This window comes from Rhea pennata, chromosome 2 (assembly GCF_028389875.1).
Source record: "Rhea pennata isolate bPtePen1 chromosome 2, bPtePen1.pri, whole genome shotgun sequence".
In the NCBI taxonomy this organism is placed as follows: Eukaryota; Metazoa; Chordata; class Aves; order Rheiformes; family Rheidae; genus Rhea; species Rhea pennata.
The window spans coordinates 2,433,566-2,450,447 of NC_084664.1; the positions used below are offsets into that span (position 1 = coordinate 2,433,566).

General features: G+C 42.8%; 2 protein-coding genes across 11 annotated transcripts in view; one reads left to right on the plus strand and one right to left on the minus strand.

Moving 5' to 3' along the window:
• Positions 1–8,396, plus strand: part of ALS2CL (ALS2 C-terminal like) — a 46,629-nt gene extending 38,233 nt beyond the window's left edge. For all 8 annotated transcript variants that reach the window (XM_062568681.1, XM_062568680.1, XM_062568678.1 and 5 more), the window contains 9 exons: positions 296–389; positions 957–1,114; positions 2,127–2,195; positions 2,759–2,932; positions 3,752–3,794; positions 3,995–4,056; positions 5,090–5,239; positions 6,216–6,312; positions 6,921–8,396. In XM_062568681.1, the coding sequence (XP_062424665.1) occupies positions 296–389; positions 957–1,114; positions 2,127–2,195; positions 2,759–2,932; positions 3,752–3,794; positions 3,995–4,056; positions 5,090–5,239; positions 6,216–6,312; positions 6,921–6,992 (919 nt within the window). In that variant the 3' untranslated portion in view covers positions 6,993–8,396. The remainder of the gene's footprint in view (positions 1–295; positions 390–956; positions 1,115–2,126; positions 2,196–2,758; positions 2,933–3,751; positions 3,795–3,994; positions 4,057–5,089; positions 5,240–6,215; positions 6,313–6,920) is intronic.
• A 1,584-nt stretch (positions 8,397–9,980) lies between these two features.
• Positions 9,981–16,860, minus strand: JMJD4 (jumonji domain containing 4). 3 transcript variants are annotated; one of them, XM_062568685.1, is made up of 8 exons: positions 16,783–16,860; positions 15,915–16,024; positions 15,479–15,761; positions 14,891–15,056; positions 13,603–13,728; positions 12,582–12,849; positions 11,683–11,829; positions 9,981–10,808 (listed from the first exon to the last, which is right to left on the minus strand). In XM_062568685.1, exons 3-8 carry the CDS (start codon positions 15,741–15,743, stop codon positions 10,497–10,499), a joined length of 1,284 nt encoding a protein of 427 aa, XP_062424669.1. In that variant the 5' UTR covers positions 15,744–15,761; positions 15,915–16,024; positions 16,783–16,860; the 3' UTR covers positions 9,981–10,496. The 3 variants fall into 3 exon arrangements, with proteins under 3 accessions (XP_062424669.1, XP_062424668.1, XP_062424671.1); XM_062568684.1 differs by lacking the exon at positions 16,783–16,860 and having other exon boundaries at positions 15,915–16,387; XM_062568687.1 differs by lacking the exon at positions 16,783–16,860 and having other exon boundaries at positions 15,479–15,765; positions 15,915–16,387.
• Positions 16,861–16,882: the final 22 nt, after the last annotated feature.

The window sequence follows — 16,882 nt, forward strand, 5'->3', positions numbered from 1 at the left end:
AAATATCTAAAATAGATCAGATGAGTATGCTCATAAAGCAACTTAGGCTGGTTTTAAGGGAGCAAAATGTGATGAATTTAGGTAATGACAGCTATTGTGGATAGCTGAGGCCTTTCTATTTAAAAACGTGGGGCTTTTCAGGAGAACAGAGCTAACCCAATCTAGTTGTGACAAGAAAGACTTTTTTGGAACTCCATCTAGATGGAAGTGATAGAGCAATTACGTACAGTGGAAAGTAGAAAGAAAGATCTGAGATACAAAGGGATAACTCCTTCCTCATCTTTCATCTTTTTAGGGGGACTGAGGATGTGTCCTGGAAGATGGAAGATATTCTTGAAGAGCTAATTCAGCACCAGGAACTGGAGTCACTGCAATGTTATTTACACAAGGTAAGGTTTAAACATCCCAAACATCCACATCTGTCCACCAGACATGGATGTAGGTTCTCTTGTTTGCTGTTACTTGCTAATAGCATATACAAAGCAGCCAATGGCTTTGAGTCTTGTCTTCTCTCATTTATGTGTGAACATCCGTGCATGCGAAGAAGGGAGATTATCTTGCAGGCTTTTTGGAGACTCATTTTGTATCTACGAAATGATGATAAAGCTTCAATCTTGGTTTTTTCTGTGCTAGGGAATAAACAGCTGCTGGAAATGATTAACAAACTTCCATGCAGTTTTAGTGGCTGTTTTTCACTCAACCAGCCATTCCCCAGAGCACCCTTTGCTCTCTCTCGGGTATCGCAGCAAATTTTATGTAATATAGCAGTTTCTACTGAGCGCGTTTCTGCCCAATAATAGGAGGAGGATGGGTTCTGGCATCAAAAATAGATCGAGATTATAGCTGATTACCTCTAGGCTTGTCCTCCTTTGCTGATGGCTGGATTGCCTTTGGATGTTCTCTGTTAATGGCAGGGGCTGACTTGCAAAGCTTCGTTTTCCTCCTCTGTTGTGCAGGCGCTGAAGTCTTCTCTGCACCCGCTGGGAAAGCTGCTGAAGGCCTTGATGATAGCTTTTCAGGCAACATATTCTGGGATTGGGGCCAGTAGACACTTGCTGACGATGGCACAGGAGGAAATCAAGTACTATGCAAAGAAAATATGGGAGTTTTACCAGTAAGTCAAGCATATTCAGCACTTGCAAGAGATATGAGTCTAGAGGGCTTGTGAAGTAGACTGTTAGGATAATTTTTTAAGGTGTCAGGGCTGTTTTATTTCACATCATATTTCTTGGGAGACTTGCTGCAGAACTGTGCTAAATAAAGATGTATTTTCACTAACTAAGCTCATTTGGAGTGTGAATGTGGGTGAGGGAAGGAGGCCTTTGCACTGTGCTGCCAGTCTGTAGGTGTAGCCCAGGCTCTCTCCAAAGCCAGCGAAAGGCATATGCTGTAAGTGTACATTTGAAAGCCTGCTTCACACCTCCAGATCTTTCAGGTGAGTTGTGGGGAGGGAAAGGCACTTTACTCTGCTCTAGCACTACGTTTTCTAAGCTGCTACTTCTGCACCAAAAGAGGCAACTCTCCCCTCTATTTTAAGACTAAACAGCTTTGGCTTGGAAATGTCAAGATGCCTCCTAGCTAGCTTTTTAGAGCAGAGACTTTTTTTAAATAGGACAATTCTGTATGTTCTCTAATGTGCCCAGATCGATTAGAGAATTGGCTGGTGTGGTAGATCCTGAAACCTCATGTCCTTTGCATGGAGGTACCAGGGACTGGTGTTCAATGAAACTGCGGTTTTCCAGAGTGACCACTTCCCCCCTTTAGAAGCTAGTCACTCTTCAAAACACTAATGCATCTTCTGGAAGCTCCTGCTGGTGACAGAGAATTCCTTCGTATAGTGAAACATCATAAAACATCATTAAACAGGGTATGACTCTTGGAGCTAGAGACAGTGGATAAGACTCTATTAATCCGGGGCTTCGATGTAGAAGAAAGCAAGATGCCTCCAATACAAAATATTATTTCAAATTTCTGAAGAGACCTAAGCAGCGCTACAAGGACTCCAAAGAGCTGTGCTGATATCCCACTTGTTGCTGAGGCAGCTAAGCTCCTCATCTGTGAATGCCAAATGACCATTAATAATAAATAAATAAGAGAACTAAACCTTGATTCTGCTTATCTTCTAGGGGTTTGCTCTGTCTTGCGCTGGAACAGAAAGGCCAACTGCCTGCAAAGAGTGTAGATGGAGAGACAAAGTAGGTATCACCGCTAGCTGTTTAATTTTAAGCTGCTAGGGCCTATGGGGTGCTTCTAAAATACATTCAGTAGTGAACTGGTCATATTTGTCAGGAGCTGTCCTATGTGACTTGGGTTTAGTGCCCACAATTTTCTCTAAGAGTGCGTAGCTGTCAGTATGCTTTTCATGGTTCTTTGCTGGAAGAAAGAGAGCAACTTTTTTTCTGATCATGTTCTGTAGAAGAATAAAAGGTGTGGAGAGTCCGAGTTGTGTGGGGCAGAGCCTTGCAAGATAACCCACACCACCAAACGTGGAATAGCATGGCTGTGTGTGAGACAACGGTCCCAGTGCTACTACATGCTTTGCTTTAGCTCTAGGAACTTAGTCAATGCTGGGATGGGGACTTCCATATCAACAGTGAGATGTAGGCAGGCCTGGAAATAGGGACCACAGTGCAGAAAGGGATAACTGTGGAAGACTTGGCTTATGGGGTTTGGATGTGTCCTGCGTAGCTACCGCTTTCGGTAATATGAAGGTTAAAGATCTCACTGTAGAATTCTGCTTCCTTTTTCTCTGCTGTAGTGACCAGAAGGCCTGCAGTATCGTCCTGCCTCTGATCTTGCCGTGCTTCTACCCTGAGCTCTTCATGCTCTACATGCTCTATCATGAAAGAGAAGATGACCTCTACTGCCAAGGGATCGTGGACCTAAGTCTGTTTCCTGACATCAAGCTGCTAGAGTTTTTGGATGTGCAGAAGTAAGTCACCTTTTTCATCCTTGGATGCATATCCTGTGATGGGGAGCTAACAGCCAGGGAAAGCTCTGATAGCATGGGAGAAAGGGATGTTATAACGTCTTGGTTCCTGGGCACATGCTATGTCAGCTGTAGAGCTAAGGTTTTTTGTAGGCTGCAGCAAAAAGGCTTGTCGTAGCATGCCTGCGATACTGTGTCTGGAAGGACAACACTGACTTATGGAAAGCTGCTATTTTGTATGCTGGCTTTCTTTTTCCTTCAACAAAAATCATCTTGTCTAATTCACAAAACACTGGTTTGTTCCAGCTTAGGAATAATCAGATAAAGATTATTAATGTTCACCAAATGATACCTGCTGCAAGAGTTATGGGTGCTCAGCCTCAAAATAGGGGAAAGGCTTTGGAGACAGACATTCCTTCACCCCTTCCTGCAGTGAGGTCCGTCTCTGGAAGTGATATGTGAAGGTTTATGACTTGAACTCAAGAGGCATATGGTGCTTTCTAACATAGCATAATCTTTAGCTTAAGAGCTTAGGCAGGGTGTAGCAGGAGACTTGGAATCTAGATACTCAGAGAGATGAATTGCATCTAAACTCCCCACTGATTACAGGAGCATTTGTGAGTGATGTGAATCCTATGCTCAAGTCAACGAATTTGAACTCTTAATTTTTCCCGTAGCCATGTAACAACAGGAGAGAACTCAGCCTTGAGCACCTACAAGGCTTTTCATGTCACCTTGAATTAGACTAAAAAGCAGTCAAGACTAACTTGGAGTGGAGTTAAGACTTAACTGCCTTCTAAATCTTCTCTAATCTCCTTTTAGACATCTGTGGCCTCTGAAAGATCTCACCCTGACAAACAACCAGGTAAGAAAGAGCCCTAAGAGCTAGTTTTGGCACATTAGTGAGGCAGAGTAGGGCTACATGTTGGTACTAGCTAGTGATGGAGCTTCACCTAAATAACTAGAGGGGCAACAACAGCTGCAGATGGGTGCAATGGACTCAGAAATGCTAAGCGGGAGATGTTACTGATGTTCCTGAAATATATTATCCTGTCTCCCTTTCAGAGGCGCTCCCTTATCAAGGACAAGTGTTTCCTGTCTGCTACTGAGTGCTTGCAGAAGCTGATGTAAGTCACCTTCCATAACCACTTATCAGCAATCAGAGCTGACAGGGATTTTACATATTCTGAGAAATACCAGAACTTTACACCTTTTTACAAAAGCAAATCTGGCTTATGCTGAAAGCTTAAACTTCTAAAGACATTTAAAGAAATGTCGTTTGTGATATTATTTTTTAAAAAAATAACTTTCGAAGAGAAAGTATTTTGCTCTAGAGAAGTCCAGACTATGTTTAGTGTATTTAAATGCAATCCTCCCCTGAAAATATTTAAACTTAATTTTACTGAGCTATTCCTGCAAAAAGCTCACTTTAATGAAATGGAGTTTACTCATGGGAGTGTACATAACAAATTTGGCCCAATTGTGACTGTCAAGTCATGATAGAGCCTGTTGCTCTGGACATGTGGATGGAGCAGTATGAGGGTTATCCAACCGATGTGGAACACCAAGATGACAGTGAAGCAAAGCAGAGCACCATTTAACAAATTTTGCCTGTTTTATTGGCTTGAGGGCCTGCATAGAGGATAATGCTACAGTAGTGAATGGAAAGGAGAAGAAGAACAGGGAAGTGTTGTGGGACCCTGCAGATGGGAACTTCTGGTCTCTGTGTATGCTGTCTGGAAGAGCTCTCCAGATGAAAGCCGGTGTGACTTGTCCTATGGGGAAAGCAGCGTGGGAGATGTGTACCCTGGCAGGAATTTATGGGCAGAAGAACCAACCTTATAGATGTGACACACGTATTATTCCCTTGCAAGAGCAATTTCCTGCTAGAACTGCCAAAAGTGGTTCATCTCATGCCCTTTAAATTTTATCTTAGGGTCTGAAACTCATTTTAATCCTGTCTAAAATAAAACGCTTGACACTAAGGCGAGCAAATCATGTGACCACCTTGTTGACCCCTTTGGTGCAGGCATGAGAGGTGATTGACAAGCCCTTTTTTTTTAGCGTGAAGGCCTGCTTTGAGGTTTCTTGGTGCTGCTGCTTTGTCTCTGTCGCTGTGCAGTGGAAGCATCTTTTACATGGCTGTTTTCACACTGACAGCACCACAATGGATCCCCGGGAGAAGCTGATGATTCTCCAGAAGACGTATGAGGAGATAGAGAACACTGTGTCTCGAGTGGTGGAGAAGGACTACAAGCTCCCCATGGATGACCTGCTGCCGCTGTTGATGTACGTCGTATCACGAGCCAAGTAAGTGGAAGCGTTTCATTTCCCGGTGCTGCGCGCGAGCTCGCTCAGAGAAAAGCCAGCCACGTTTCTAGGCAGAACGGCTTTAATGAGACACCGAGGGCTGCATTTCAACGCGCTCTTCCTCAACAGTGTCGTCCAAGGAGAGAGTTGAAAAGCATTTCAGTAGAAGTGTTTGCCTTTAACGGCTGGGCTGGACTTGCTTGTTTCTTTGTGCCAAGGGGTTTGCAAGAGGCTGTTGGACTGGTTTGTGCCCTGGCTTGTGCGTGAAGAGAACGGGATGCGACTTCTTACTGCTTTCTGATTTAAGGGAAGTCACTCAAGTCTCTTGCTGCCGTTGTAACCTCTTGAGAAAACTGTTTTATTTTGCGTTCACAAATTGTCATCCAGTTTGGAGACTTGGGAAGGCCTTGAACGCTGAACGCCTGGTAGTTAGACTTTTCCTGTGTAGGAGTGGGTGTAAACGTAATACATTTCTGCAAAGAGCGGCTGCGTTTGTGCGGCTTTCTCTGGAACTTGCGGGAACCTGCTTACATTCAATGAAATGAAACTGAGTCTTTTTTCTGTCAAGTTGGAGTTTAAGTCCTCGACTGACTTTCTGAATGTGCTTAGTGCCCTCAAAAAGGGTGAAGTGGTTAAACCTGGGGCCAAGTTTGAAAATCCAGCAGTATTTTTGTATGTTGCACTCCTGTTGGATGGATATCTGTAGGGATTATTATCGATTGTAGATGACAGAGGAAGGGCATAAGAGATACTTAGCATGTGAAATGGAGTATTTTTAATTTTCTTATGAAAATTTATGCATGTCTCTGAGGTCCGGTCATGGAGGATACCTCAAAGACTCAGCCTCTGGCAGATCATGGTCATGAACTTCCAGATCCATGCGTCCCTCTCTCCATAATCTGATTTCCAATGTACTGCCACAAATGCAGGTGCCCAGAGAATCGTGAAAAGGGTTGTGACTGCTTATTTTTCCTAGAATACAGCACCTGGGAGCTGAAATCCATCTGATCAGAGACTTGATGGACCCCACCAATCAAGGAGGACTGTACGATTTTCTGCTAACAGCACTGGAGGTAAAGAAAAGCTTTTGACGGTGACAGTTGCAGGCTGCAGTAGGACTTTATTAAATAGTAGAAGGGGAGAAAAAACGTCCTTTGTCCAAAGATATTGTGGGATTTTTATTATTGGAGAAAAGAAACTGCCAGTAATACACCAGAGGGAAGTTCAAAGGCAGTGAGATCTATCCAATTCCAACGTCAGTTTGAATCTGGAAACCATCTAACGCGCAAAATAAGTATTTTTGCGGTCAAAATTGTCAGGTCTGTGAGAACTTCCAAATGGGACCGGGTTTCCTGCAAAGGAGCTAGCCAAGAAGAACAGAAATTCATAACCTAAAGTCCTCTCAGAAATCACAAGGATATGGTAGTATTTTACTGACGCAGCAGAAGTAGCGTGGAGACACTGATGCTCTCTACTCTCATTTAATATTAGAAGGGTGTTTACGTGTCTAACACAGAAGATTATTTTCCTTCTAGTCTACAGACTATGCTTATCATTAATTTATGACATGCAGATCGAATCTTCTGTGCCATGGGGACACTGGAGATTCACTAGACGTGCGAGCGGCCAAAATTTGGCGCAACCCCCTTGTCCTTAATGGGTGGTTCTGTTTCTCGCCCAGTCGTGCTACGAGCACATTCAGAGGATGCGACTCCATCAGCGAGAGAACTGCCGTGGGACTCACAGCCCCTGAGCCGGGACCCCACCGGGTCGTCCCTGCCGCGCGCTTTGCCGACCGCCGGTGGATGAAGAAGCAGTCGAGTCGCCGCTGTTCTGGCTGCCTTTTGGAAGGGAAGAGTGGCTATTTTTCAGACGAGGGTTTCTGTTTTATTGGGAGCGTGCTGGGACTTCTCCTTCAGCTTCCCCTTAGAAATTCTTCCCGTGGTGAAACTCGGCGCTGCTTTTATTTTATTGACCTAAAGGCAGAGCAAAGTTTTGCTGGGTTTTCTTTCGGACTAGCTACGGCTGTAAAGCACAGGCGGACAGATGCTGTTGGCTGACAGCCTCTGATACGCAAGCTCAGCTTGCGTTTGGAAATCTCTGTGGAAAGCAGGCAAGGTTTCTTTTGCCTTGTACGTTTATCTCACTTTCCCCGCAAACAGCAGTCTGCCTCCTTCCTCTAAAATCACCAGTTAACTGGTCTCGCAGTTGCTGTTTTGATTTTGCACTGGTGAACTGACATAAGGAAGAGGTTATTTTATAGAACACGGTAAAATGAACCCAGAAGAATTGCTTTGGTGGAACTCCATTCCTGGATGGTAGAAATGTGGCAGGGACATGAGAAGTCCTCTCAGTGCCCATAAACCACCGTTTTTGTGGAGTGTGGAGGCTTCTCCTGTATCACTAAGAAGAATATTTTTCCGTTCTTCTTAACTATGCCAAACTCAGTACCTCTCTATTGCACTGTAAAGCTGCTGTTGACTAACTTTATTTTTATGATACTTGTAAAATGTATATTTATACTCTGCAGAATCCTGTTTAATCTCAGGGATGTCACACTTGCACCTTGAACACGCTGGTGCTGCTTTGCTGTTCCGCGGGGGCTTCACGCGCGCCCTGTACAAAGGAGGCAACGCTCGTCTGGGGTGACAGATCTCAACTCCTGGCGAGCATCGAACGCATCAAAACACCCGGCCTCCTGCAAAAACGCCGCTTCTCCTAGGTGCACAGCTGTGTGCCGACAGACCACCCACTGCCACCAGGAGGGGTACAAATCAGATTAGAATTAGGCTGTTTTTTATAATGCCTTTATAAAAGGCCAAGGGATATTTGGTAGCCTGCAGTTCTCTGATGGAAATAGTAAAGAATGAATTGCTTATTAGAGCAAAAGCTCTTTTGAACTAGGTTTTAACCTTTTTTTTTTTTTTTTTTTTTTTTTTTTAAATGGTTTGACATCAAATTCTCCAGGTTTGTAACTTCAGGAAAACAAACAAAAAACACTCCAAAAACTCTACGGACTGTTTCCTCCTGTTTATCACAAGTATTATACTTTAATAAATAGTACACTGGTTACAATAGTTAATATATTGGTATCAGAGTATTCCTAATGTATGTTTTATAGTAACTTTTTATTTAAATAAAGCTGTTTAATTTTTAAGAGAGATTCCAGGCTTGCATATTGTCTTCATTTCAATCTTCTTGATGTCTTCTGACTGTTTGGAGAATTTCACTTCCACCCTTTGTCTTTAGGACATCTGTGGCTCCCCTGATGCCTTGATCAGTCATGGATGAACGCTGAATTAGTTTCCTAATGTAACCACAAGAGAACCTAAAGCCAGATCTCACACTTTTGTTCTCTACAGAATCCATGAAGAGAACCAGCTTAAATTTTAAGCTCATTTCATGCAGTTTTCCCCCCCACTGATCATACCATGACTTGAGGCCTTGTGAAAGAGGGCTGTCACATCATCAGAGCTGAAGACACTTTTGCAGAGTGGTTGGTGCAAGCACCAGTTGCACAGCATGCAGTGAGACTGGGGAACACAAGACCAAAAAAAGTGTTTTCCTACCAGTACCCTGATTGTCCGTTTTAACTGTTGTTCCTAGTAAAACCTCTACGAAATCTCATCCTATTCACAGAGAAAAAAAAAAAAAAAAAAAAAAAAAAAACTCCAGCTGCCTGACTTTGAGAAGGTAAACAGCCATAAGTGACAGCTGTGAACATTTAATTTCAGAGTTGCTTAAAACTGGCAATTTTCCAGTCCAAAGAAACACCTTGCCAGAAGGTTGAATCACTGAGATGTAGTTAGAGCTGTTAAAAATGTTTTCTCCACACTCCATTTTTCCATACCCTGGATATTAATTTTAATTTCAGGTACCATTTCCTATTCACAATGCAGAACACCTACTACAAAATATGACATGCAAAGTGCATGCACTATACAAATTCCAAAGGACTATCTTAAAAAAGAAAAAGGCAATTTTTCAGCCTACTAATGACTTCTAGTATTGCACTTTCTACACAAGGTTGCTTATACTGGTCACCTGTGGTTGAGGTGAGGAAGTTTTGGATCAATAATTCAAGTGAGCCCTAAAGGGCAACTATGTTAACAGTATGTGGCCATTTGTGCTTTGGGCTTTCTTGCCAACCAGAAACCACAAGAGGGATACTTCATGGGAAATGCTTGGGCTTTAGCCCAAGGTACCAAAGGGTAGCTTTCAGGTTGTAAACTGTGCTTTGTAACCATGCAGTAGTGCTATTTGGTGTGTTAAAAGCATGGGTTTTTTTTGTTTTTGTTTTTTTTTTGGGGGGGGGGGGGGCTTTTTTTTTTAAAAGGAGATAGTATGAGGCTATTTGCTAGCTTCTCTGATTAATCAAGTTTTTGCTTGATAAGAAAACTGTGCCTTGAACCACGTTATAGCAATGAGAGAGTACATTCACACTTCTCCTTTTGAGCTTGGGTGAATTATGTGAGAAAATTATTAGTGGTAGCTTTGCTATCAGGGCTCTGCCTTCCTGGTATGGTAAATCTAATCCTGCTGGGTCTGAAGTAGGATGAAGGCTGAGGCTAGCAGAGACCTTCAGCTGTAGAGGGCTGTCACTATTCAGTAGACTAAGACAGAGAGCTCCTGCATATCTAAGCTACAGCTGTTGAGCCAGCTCAGCCTTCAGGAGAGCTAAATAACTAGCATCCTGTCACATGGAAAAAAAAAAAAAAAAAAAAAAAAAAAAAAAAAAAAAAAAAAAAAAAAAAAAAGCTGAGGTACTCTGAGAAGCAGGACAGCTTTTAAAGCAATGAGGCTGTGAGAAGAGACAGCAGAGATTAACTGCTGGAGTCTGCAGTACAAGTTAGGTGTTTGCACACCTCTTTTAGAAACAGAGGGAAGGATGGTGCAGACCACTGTAATTTTGGTGCTGAGCCCTGCCAGACCAAAGCTTGTTCCACAGAGAATTTTCATTTGCCTTCACTGAATACATACTCACCAGCAGGAATCAATTTATCAGCCTCTACAATACCAACATTATTTGGGTTTTTCCATTTTCTTTCTTTTTTTCCCCCTACACCATTATTCTAGATACTCAAGTGTTGGCAGTTTACAAAGCATTCAGTCTTCTTATGAATGTAATCCTTCCCCACACTGTATTAAGGCTCCTTGTACTTAAATTGCAACAGCTATTAAACAGGGAGGAGTCACTCTTCTATAAACACTAATTTTGTAAAAGGTTCATTTTACAAAGAACTGAATAAATAGGAAGTTAGAGTAGTGCTGTATCTATTGCTGCTTTCAAGTGGTGGAGCAATGCCTCCGGAGGTGGAGAAAGTGACGTCAGGTCGAGTTTCTTGAAATCCTCATTAGCACTCAATGATGTTAGCACCTTCACAGTCCTCTTTAAATCAAACACTGCATGGAGCATGCCCAGGGTAGAAATGGCAGCTTTTGGAGTGTTCTTTGCTAAAGCTTCGTCATCGAGGCCATTTTCCAAGACAGAAATCCTGTTCTCCGCAATAACTTTGAGGAAGTTGTAGAATTCCTTATAGTCTATACCTGTGCAAGACTTCATGATCAACTGAGGAGGGGAAAAAAAAACAGCTTTGAAAAGGAAGCAATTCCTTTTTATTTACAGTAAGAATTACAGGAACATTTTTATTAAGCTAGTAACTATTTGGAATCATAAATAACTATGTTTAATTATCTTTAATTATCTCTTTTGTAATTCCTTGATGACTAACAGCACAAAAATTCTTTGTCTTATTTGAAATTTAATTAGCCCCAAAAGCAACACAGGCTTTATTACTGCTAAACGGCTGCGGTTTTGAAGCTATTTTTGGAGGGTATCAGTCTAGCAGCAGTAACAGCCTCCAGAAATAAACTTTACATGTGCTTCATAGTTAAGAGCTCAGAGATACAAGATACAACACTGCTCCATTTAGTTATGCCTTCTAAAACCAGCAACTTGCAACAGAGCCTGTTGCCACTTTCACCTTAATTTTGCTTGTTGCAGATTCAGGGTTTCATAGTGAATGGAATTCAAACTCCTCCTCCTGTCTGGAGGGGGAGATCTCACAAGTTCTGCTGTTTACAAGAAGCATTTGTCTTTTATGTAGGGGAAGGTGGATTCTACATAAGAGATTAATCTTTATGCCAGTGCTTAATGATTGAGGAACACCAGCTGAAGCATTAGTTTTTCAGACAACATCCTAACCGCCTTGGCATAGCAAATATACACTGACACAAGCCTTCCACTATCTTACTAAAGCAATACATTTCCTGAGAAATGAAATTGTCACTATTCCCTAGTTTATTCAGAAGTGTGCACTAATTCTAGGTATGAAGTTAAGGACTTGAATGTCTTACAGCTCGAATAAGGTTCATTGCATCCCTTAAATGCATGCCCCTCCAAATAATACGATGCTGGCTTCCTGCGTGCCTGCCTGTTATACCTGGCATTGTAGGTGCCAGTCATCCATAGGATCCTTCCATTCATTGATTTCCCGCTGGACAGCTGCTAATTCATCCTGCAGGAAGCACCACATTATAGCCACATTGCAGCCATTCACCCAGTTGTGGTTAATAGAAATGGTATCCTCCTGAAGAAAGGGAGTTTATAAACAGTTATTAAGCTCTACTTAGAAAAGCGTGAGAGAACAACTGTAAGTTTACTGGTGCTGCAAGTAAAATCACATTCTCCAGCAAGTAAAATGTTTCTTTGGGGACCAGCATCACTATTATGCTGAAAGGCTGGCTCTTTCTAATGTCCCTGAACAATCAAATCTTGTTTCACTCTGTAAAATAGCAAGCGTCTCTAGTTCCTTTCTCTGAGCACATTTTTCTGTTGAAGGCAGGGGTAACAATGAGAAGAGACAGTGGAAGAAAGGAACAAGATTGTAACCATGAAAACCAATTGTTTTGTTAGCATTTTCATCAGTCAATTACAATGTATAGTTAGAAACAAAGATTAACAATCCAGCATAATTTTATCTTATCCAACATTCTGTGTCTTGGTGACCAGCAGCATCTCATAGGAAAAATAAGAAGAGTGTGCAGAGAGCTCCTTCCAATTGTACACTAGTTCTAGTGTACACTAATTAGTGTACACTAATTCTACATTAGCTTCTAATGGTCAATGATCTGGGGAGCTTCTGAGTTCGAGATTTTTTTCTTGGTCATCATGTTGAGTAGCCAAAGATGACCCTTCCTGCAAGAATTTGTGTCTACTTCTCCTCAACTCAGTCAGACTTTTGGCGTCCACAATATGCTGCAGCAGTATCGGTTTGATCTGATTCAAGTCAGCTGCCTGATTATCTCTGTGTTACGAAAAGATTAGCATCAGTTATCTTACCAGATTGTAAACCTGATGATGCCATCCACTGGGGATGAAGACGATTTCCCCTGCTTCCTGTAATATTTCAACAGGGGGTTGGCTTTGGGTGTAGCGAGGGTAAACACTGCTGTCCTGAAGACCAGGTGCAGTCACATCGAAGGGCAAGCTGCCATAGCGATCTTTTAGGTATTCCTCCTGTCCTGGGGGGTAGAGCAACCATTTCTTTCTCCCACATATATTGGCTGACCAGCTATAGGAACGGAAGACATCGGCATGGAATGGAGTCCTGTGGGCCAAATCAAAGGTTTAAGTAAAGACAGTGCCTAAAACCCCTAAGATAAGCCCGAAGTTTTTCGGCAGACATGAATTTCAAATATACACACAGAAATCAACTTTCACTATGCAGACAAATCTGAATCCAAAGATTGGTCTTAATTTTTACTGTTGTAAGTATTAAAAGGCCACTCTACCCAGTTTTGCAGTGTTTTACATCCTCTATACTTCTCCATCAGTTACTTTGGAATCTGTCCCCTAGATACTTCAATAGTAGGAGATGCTATGATGTGAATTGACTAGAATACTGTAAATGCTGCTTTATCACGCATGTCAGATTCCATTTTCCACCTGCAAAATACTTGACTAACTCATCAGTGTCCCTCCCAGGCTTCTGTTATCTCTGTGGATCAGAAGAGGCTGATGCCTGCTCCCGCCCAAGGCTTCACTGTTCTAAACGTAGGGCTAGCTGATACTTTTTTGTAGATTCTGTGTGCATATGCCATGCCACAGTTCAAGGACAGAAATGCTCTGTGCCAGTAAGCAGCAAAAAACACTTTAGCTGATTGCAGAAAGACAGCTCATATCCAGAACCAAATGAACCACTAAAGAAGCAAGGCTTGCTACTAGGTTCAGGTACAGCACCACGCAGCATGGCTACACTGTCCCTGCAGCCTGATGCTATCCTGAAATACAATGTGATAATCCTCTAGATCCTCTTGAAAAAAAAGAGTATGTAAGGAGGACAGAAACCAAGCTGCCTTACCATGAACCTTTAGGTCCCATGTAGACAAACCGGTAATCATCCACACCTATAGCATCCCAGTATTCATTCAGCCAGTCAGACGTGAAATACACAGGGGTTGTGTAAACATCTTGTTCTGGGAAAGCTCTTAAAAAGATAAATGTGTTGGAAAGGGGTCTCAGAAAAATGCACTGTTTTCTCCTTCTACATTGTTTCCCCAAGCCCAGAAACAGAGACCAATCAAGTCTTTAGCATACCACTCATGGTATGCTACCATGTTCTTTGTGTCACTCACAGCTCCAAGTTCTTCCGTCTAAACACGCAAAAATGCACATAACGGTGCTTTTCTCTCTTCTAGCAAAGCTGTGAAAGTTAAGAACTATTTGGGATAATGCATTTAACAATAGCAAAGACAGTCCCTGATGAACACATTCTCTTTAGAGGAAGTGTCTGCAAGACTTATTGTACAACTGGATGGCAGACTGGAGGTGTGATCATTAGGAGGGAAGACAGGCTGTAGGACTTTTAAAAATATCTGACCTCCTCCCACAGTATATGTGGCCCCATTCCTATCGAGGCCACTCTTTGTGGCAAGCCACACAACAGATATCTGGAAAAAGCAGACAGAGAGAGGTGGTGACTGACTAATTTCCTCTATTGTAAGTTAGTGACATGCTTACAAGTGAAAACAAGGGTTCCACAACAAGGGCTGATCACAAGAAAGTTGAATTAGGAGCAGGACATATTTACAGAAGAAAAGTGAATGAAAAGAGATAAAAAACCTAGACAGACATGGGGAATGGAGAGTACATCCAACTAACTTGCAGCAGGTTGGAAGAATAGAAGGAAAATCTGTAGAAAGCTAAGAGAATATGAAAAACTGAGAATAACTGAAAAGAAAACTGCTATAGGATTATAACTCACACAGAAAAAGGACAGAATGCTCACTGAACTAAACACAACTGTGAATGTCCCCTTTCTTCCTAAGATCTAGGGTTTTCATTGTAACAGCCAAAGCAAAAGCCAAAGGTACAACCATATAGTTCCCACAAGGATACCATATAGTCATTTAAAACATCATACGTGGAAATGTAAGCGCTCAGGAACGTCACCCTCTTCAATAAGCAGCAACCCATTTAAAAATCTTGCTATGTGTGAAACCCTGAGAGTGATGCAGTGCAAGAATGATAATTCCTTGGGAAGGTGCTAACAAATAGCACTGGCCCAGGCATTAAAAGATGAGTACTACGGCTCCGCAGCAGCTCTCCACTGTTAGCAGCCCGCAGAGGATTCCAGAGCTCTCTCTTACCTGCTCAGGTGCCAGTCCTTCAGATAAAGGCACCCTCGAGATGAATGATAGTCATTTTTAATGTACTCTTTCCAGTAATTTATGTATTCCTTGAAAGGGATCTGCTCCTTTGGATTAGAATTATACTCCTTGACATCACAGTTGGCAACAGGTACTATAGCCTCTCCTGAAAGATAAACTTTCTGAGTTCACGTGGGATCAGAACAATTGATGTTTTACAAAACATTTACAAAAATGTTTCACAGCCTGAAGACATACTCTGAGATATTTCACTGTAATGACACAATATTTTCCTCTTTGCTCATTCAATATTTTAGGCCCACAGGATTGCTTCTGGTTTAAATTAAGCAGGCACATAAATTGGTATGTTTAGATGACATCACAGTTTTATTTCATTAATGGAATAAACTCAAGATTAGAATCTGAGTGAAACAAAAAGTATAATATAGAAAATGAATGCATTAACTTAGAAAAAGGTCCGGAAAAATTACTTGTTTTTCACTAGTGCTTCAATTCCTAAATAAGAAAAAAGCTCACTGGCATTCAGCGTACATGTTTCAATTTGGTATTAATAAAGTCATGACTTACCAAATTTGTGCAACAGATAATCGAAGTTAGGCTTCCCATCCCAAGTAACCCAATTTCTCCTGCTGCCCCAGCCTTCTGTGAATTTAGCTGAGAAAATACAGGGATGGTTGGGAATCAAATAATCCCGGAAAAAGTCTGAGTAAGTGAATGATTCTACCTTTTCAATAAAGTCCACGTGTCCTGTTGGGAGGCAGAATGCTGTGTGAGACGAACTGCTGTAGTCACGAAAAAAGGCGGTGGAACAGGCAAATGTTGCCCTGTCCATTCAGGCTGGATGCCTTTCCTGGCTTGGCCAAGACAGCGTTGACCAGATATAACAAGTAATAATAATAAAAAAGAGCTTTAAAATGTGACTTGATTCTCTACACCTGTGAAAACTCACAGAAAAATATAAAAGTCCAATGGCAAAACGAAAGGTTGTGCAGGAGCATCCTACCGCGTGGGGCTAATTAGGAGCCTGACGAACAAAGTCACCCCGTGGCCGGCCAGGATGCCAACTCGCCCTCTTCGGGCGGCCGTGTTCTCCCAGCGAGGGCTGATCCCTTCCTAAAACAGCAGACACGTTAATTTCAGGGGAATGTCCCTGTTTAATTACCGAACTGAAAAATGAATTAAGTACTGGGGTGGCAGGGAGAAAGAGAAGGAAACCCCCTAAAATATTTGCCCCTCTGTGAAATCGCTTCACCCCAGAGACAACGCTGGGGCTCACCCCTTTGTTAGGGGAGGAAATCTCTGTGTGTGTGTATTTATATATGTGTGTGTGTGTATATTAAATATGTTTATGTATATACACACATACACGTGCTTATGTGTCTATGTATATACACACAGATGTATATGTGTATATATACACATGTGCATATATACACATATATATCATACACACACACATACATATATGTGCATATATATATGTAGAACTAGTAAATAAAAGGTAAAATTAGAAAATAACAATGAGTAAAGGGGTAAAATTAGTAAATAACAGTAAAAAGGTAAAATTAGTAAATGATAGCGAGTGAGAGCGAAGCGCGGGGGCGGCGGGGGATGAGCACAGAGGCGGGAGGGAGGGAGGGAGGGAGGAGGCGCCCGGGGAGGCGAGGCCGTAGCCTGCGCGGCCTGGGGAGACGCCGAAAGGGCCCCGGGAGCGAAGGGAGCCGCCGCCATGCGGGACCGCCCGCTCCACCCCGCTCCAGGCCCGCGGGCACCCGGACGCCAATAGGCGACGCACACAGCGCGTCCCTCGGCTCGCCCCGCCGGTTGCCACCCGCGGGAGGGGAAAGGGCAGCGCAGAGGCGGATACTCACCCGCTGCCAGGCCCTCGGCGGGGCCGGAGCCCGAAACGGGCGGCGGAGGCCACAGGCTCCCGCGGCGGCGGAACGCGGGCGCGCGGCGGGCAGCGCGCGC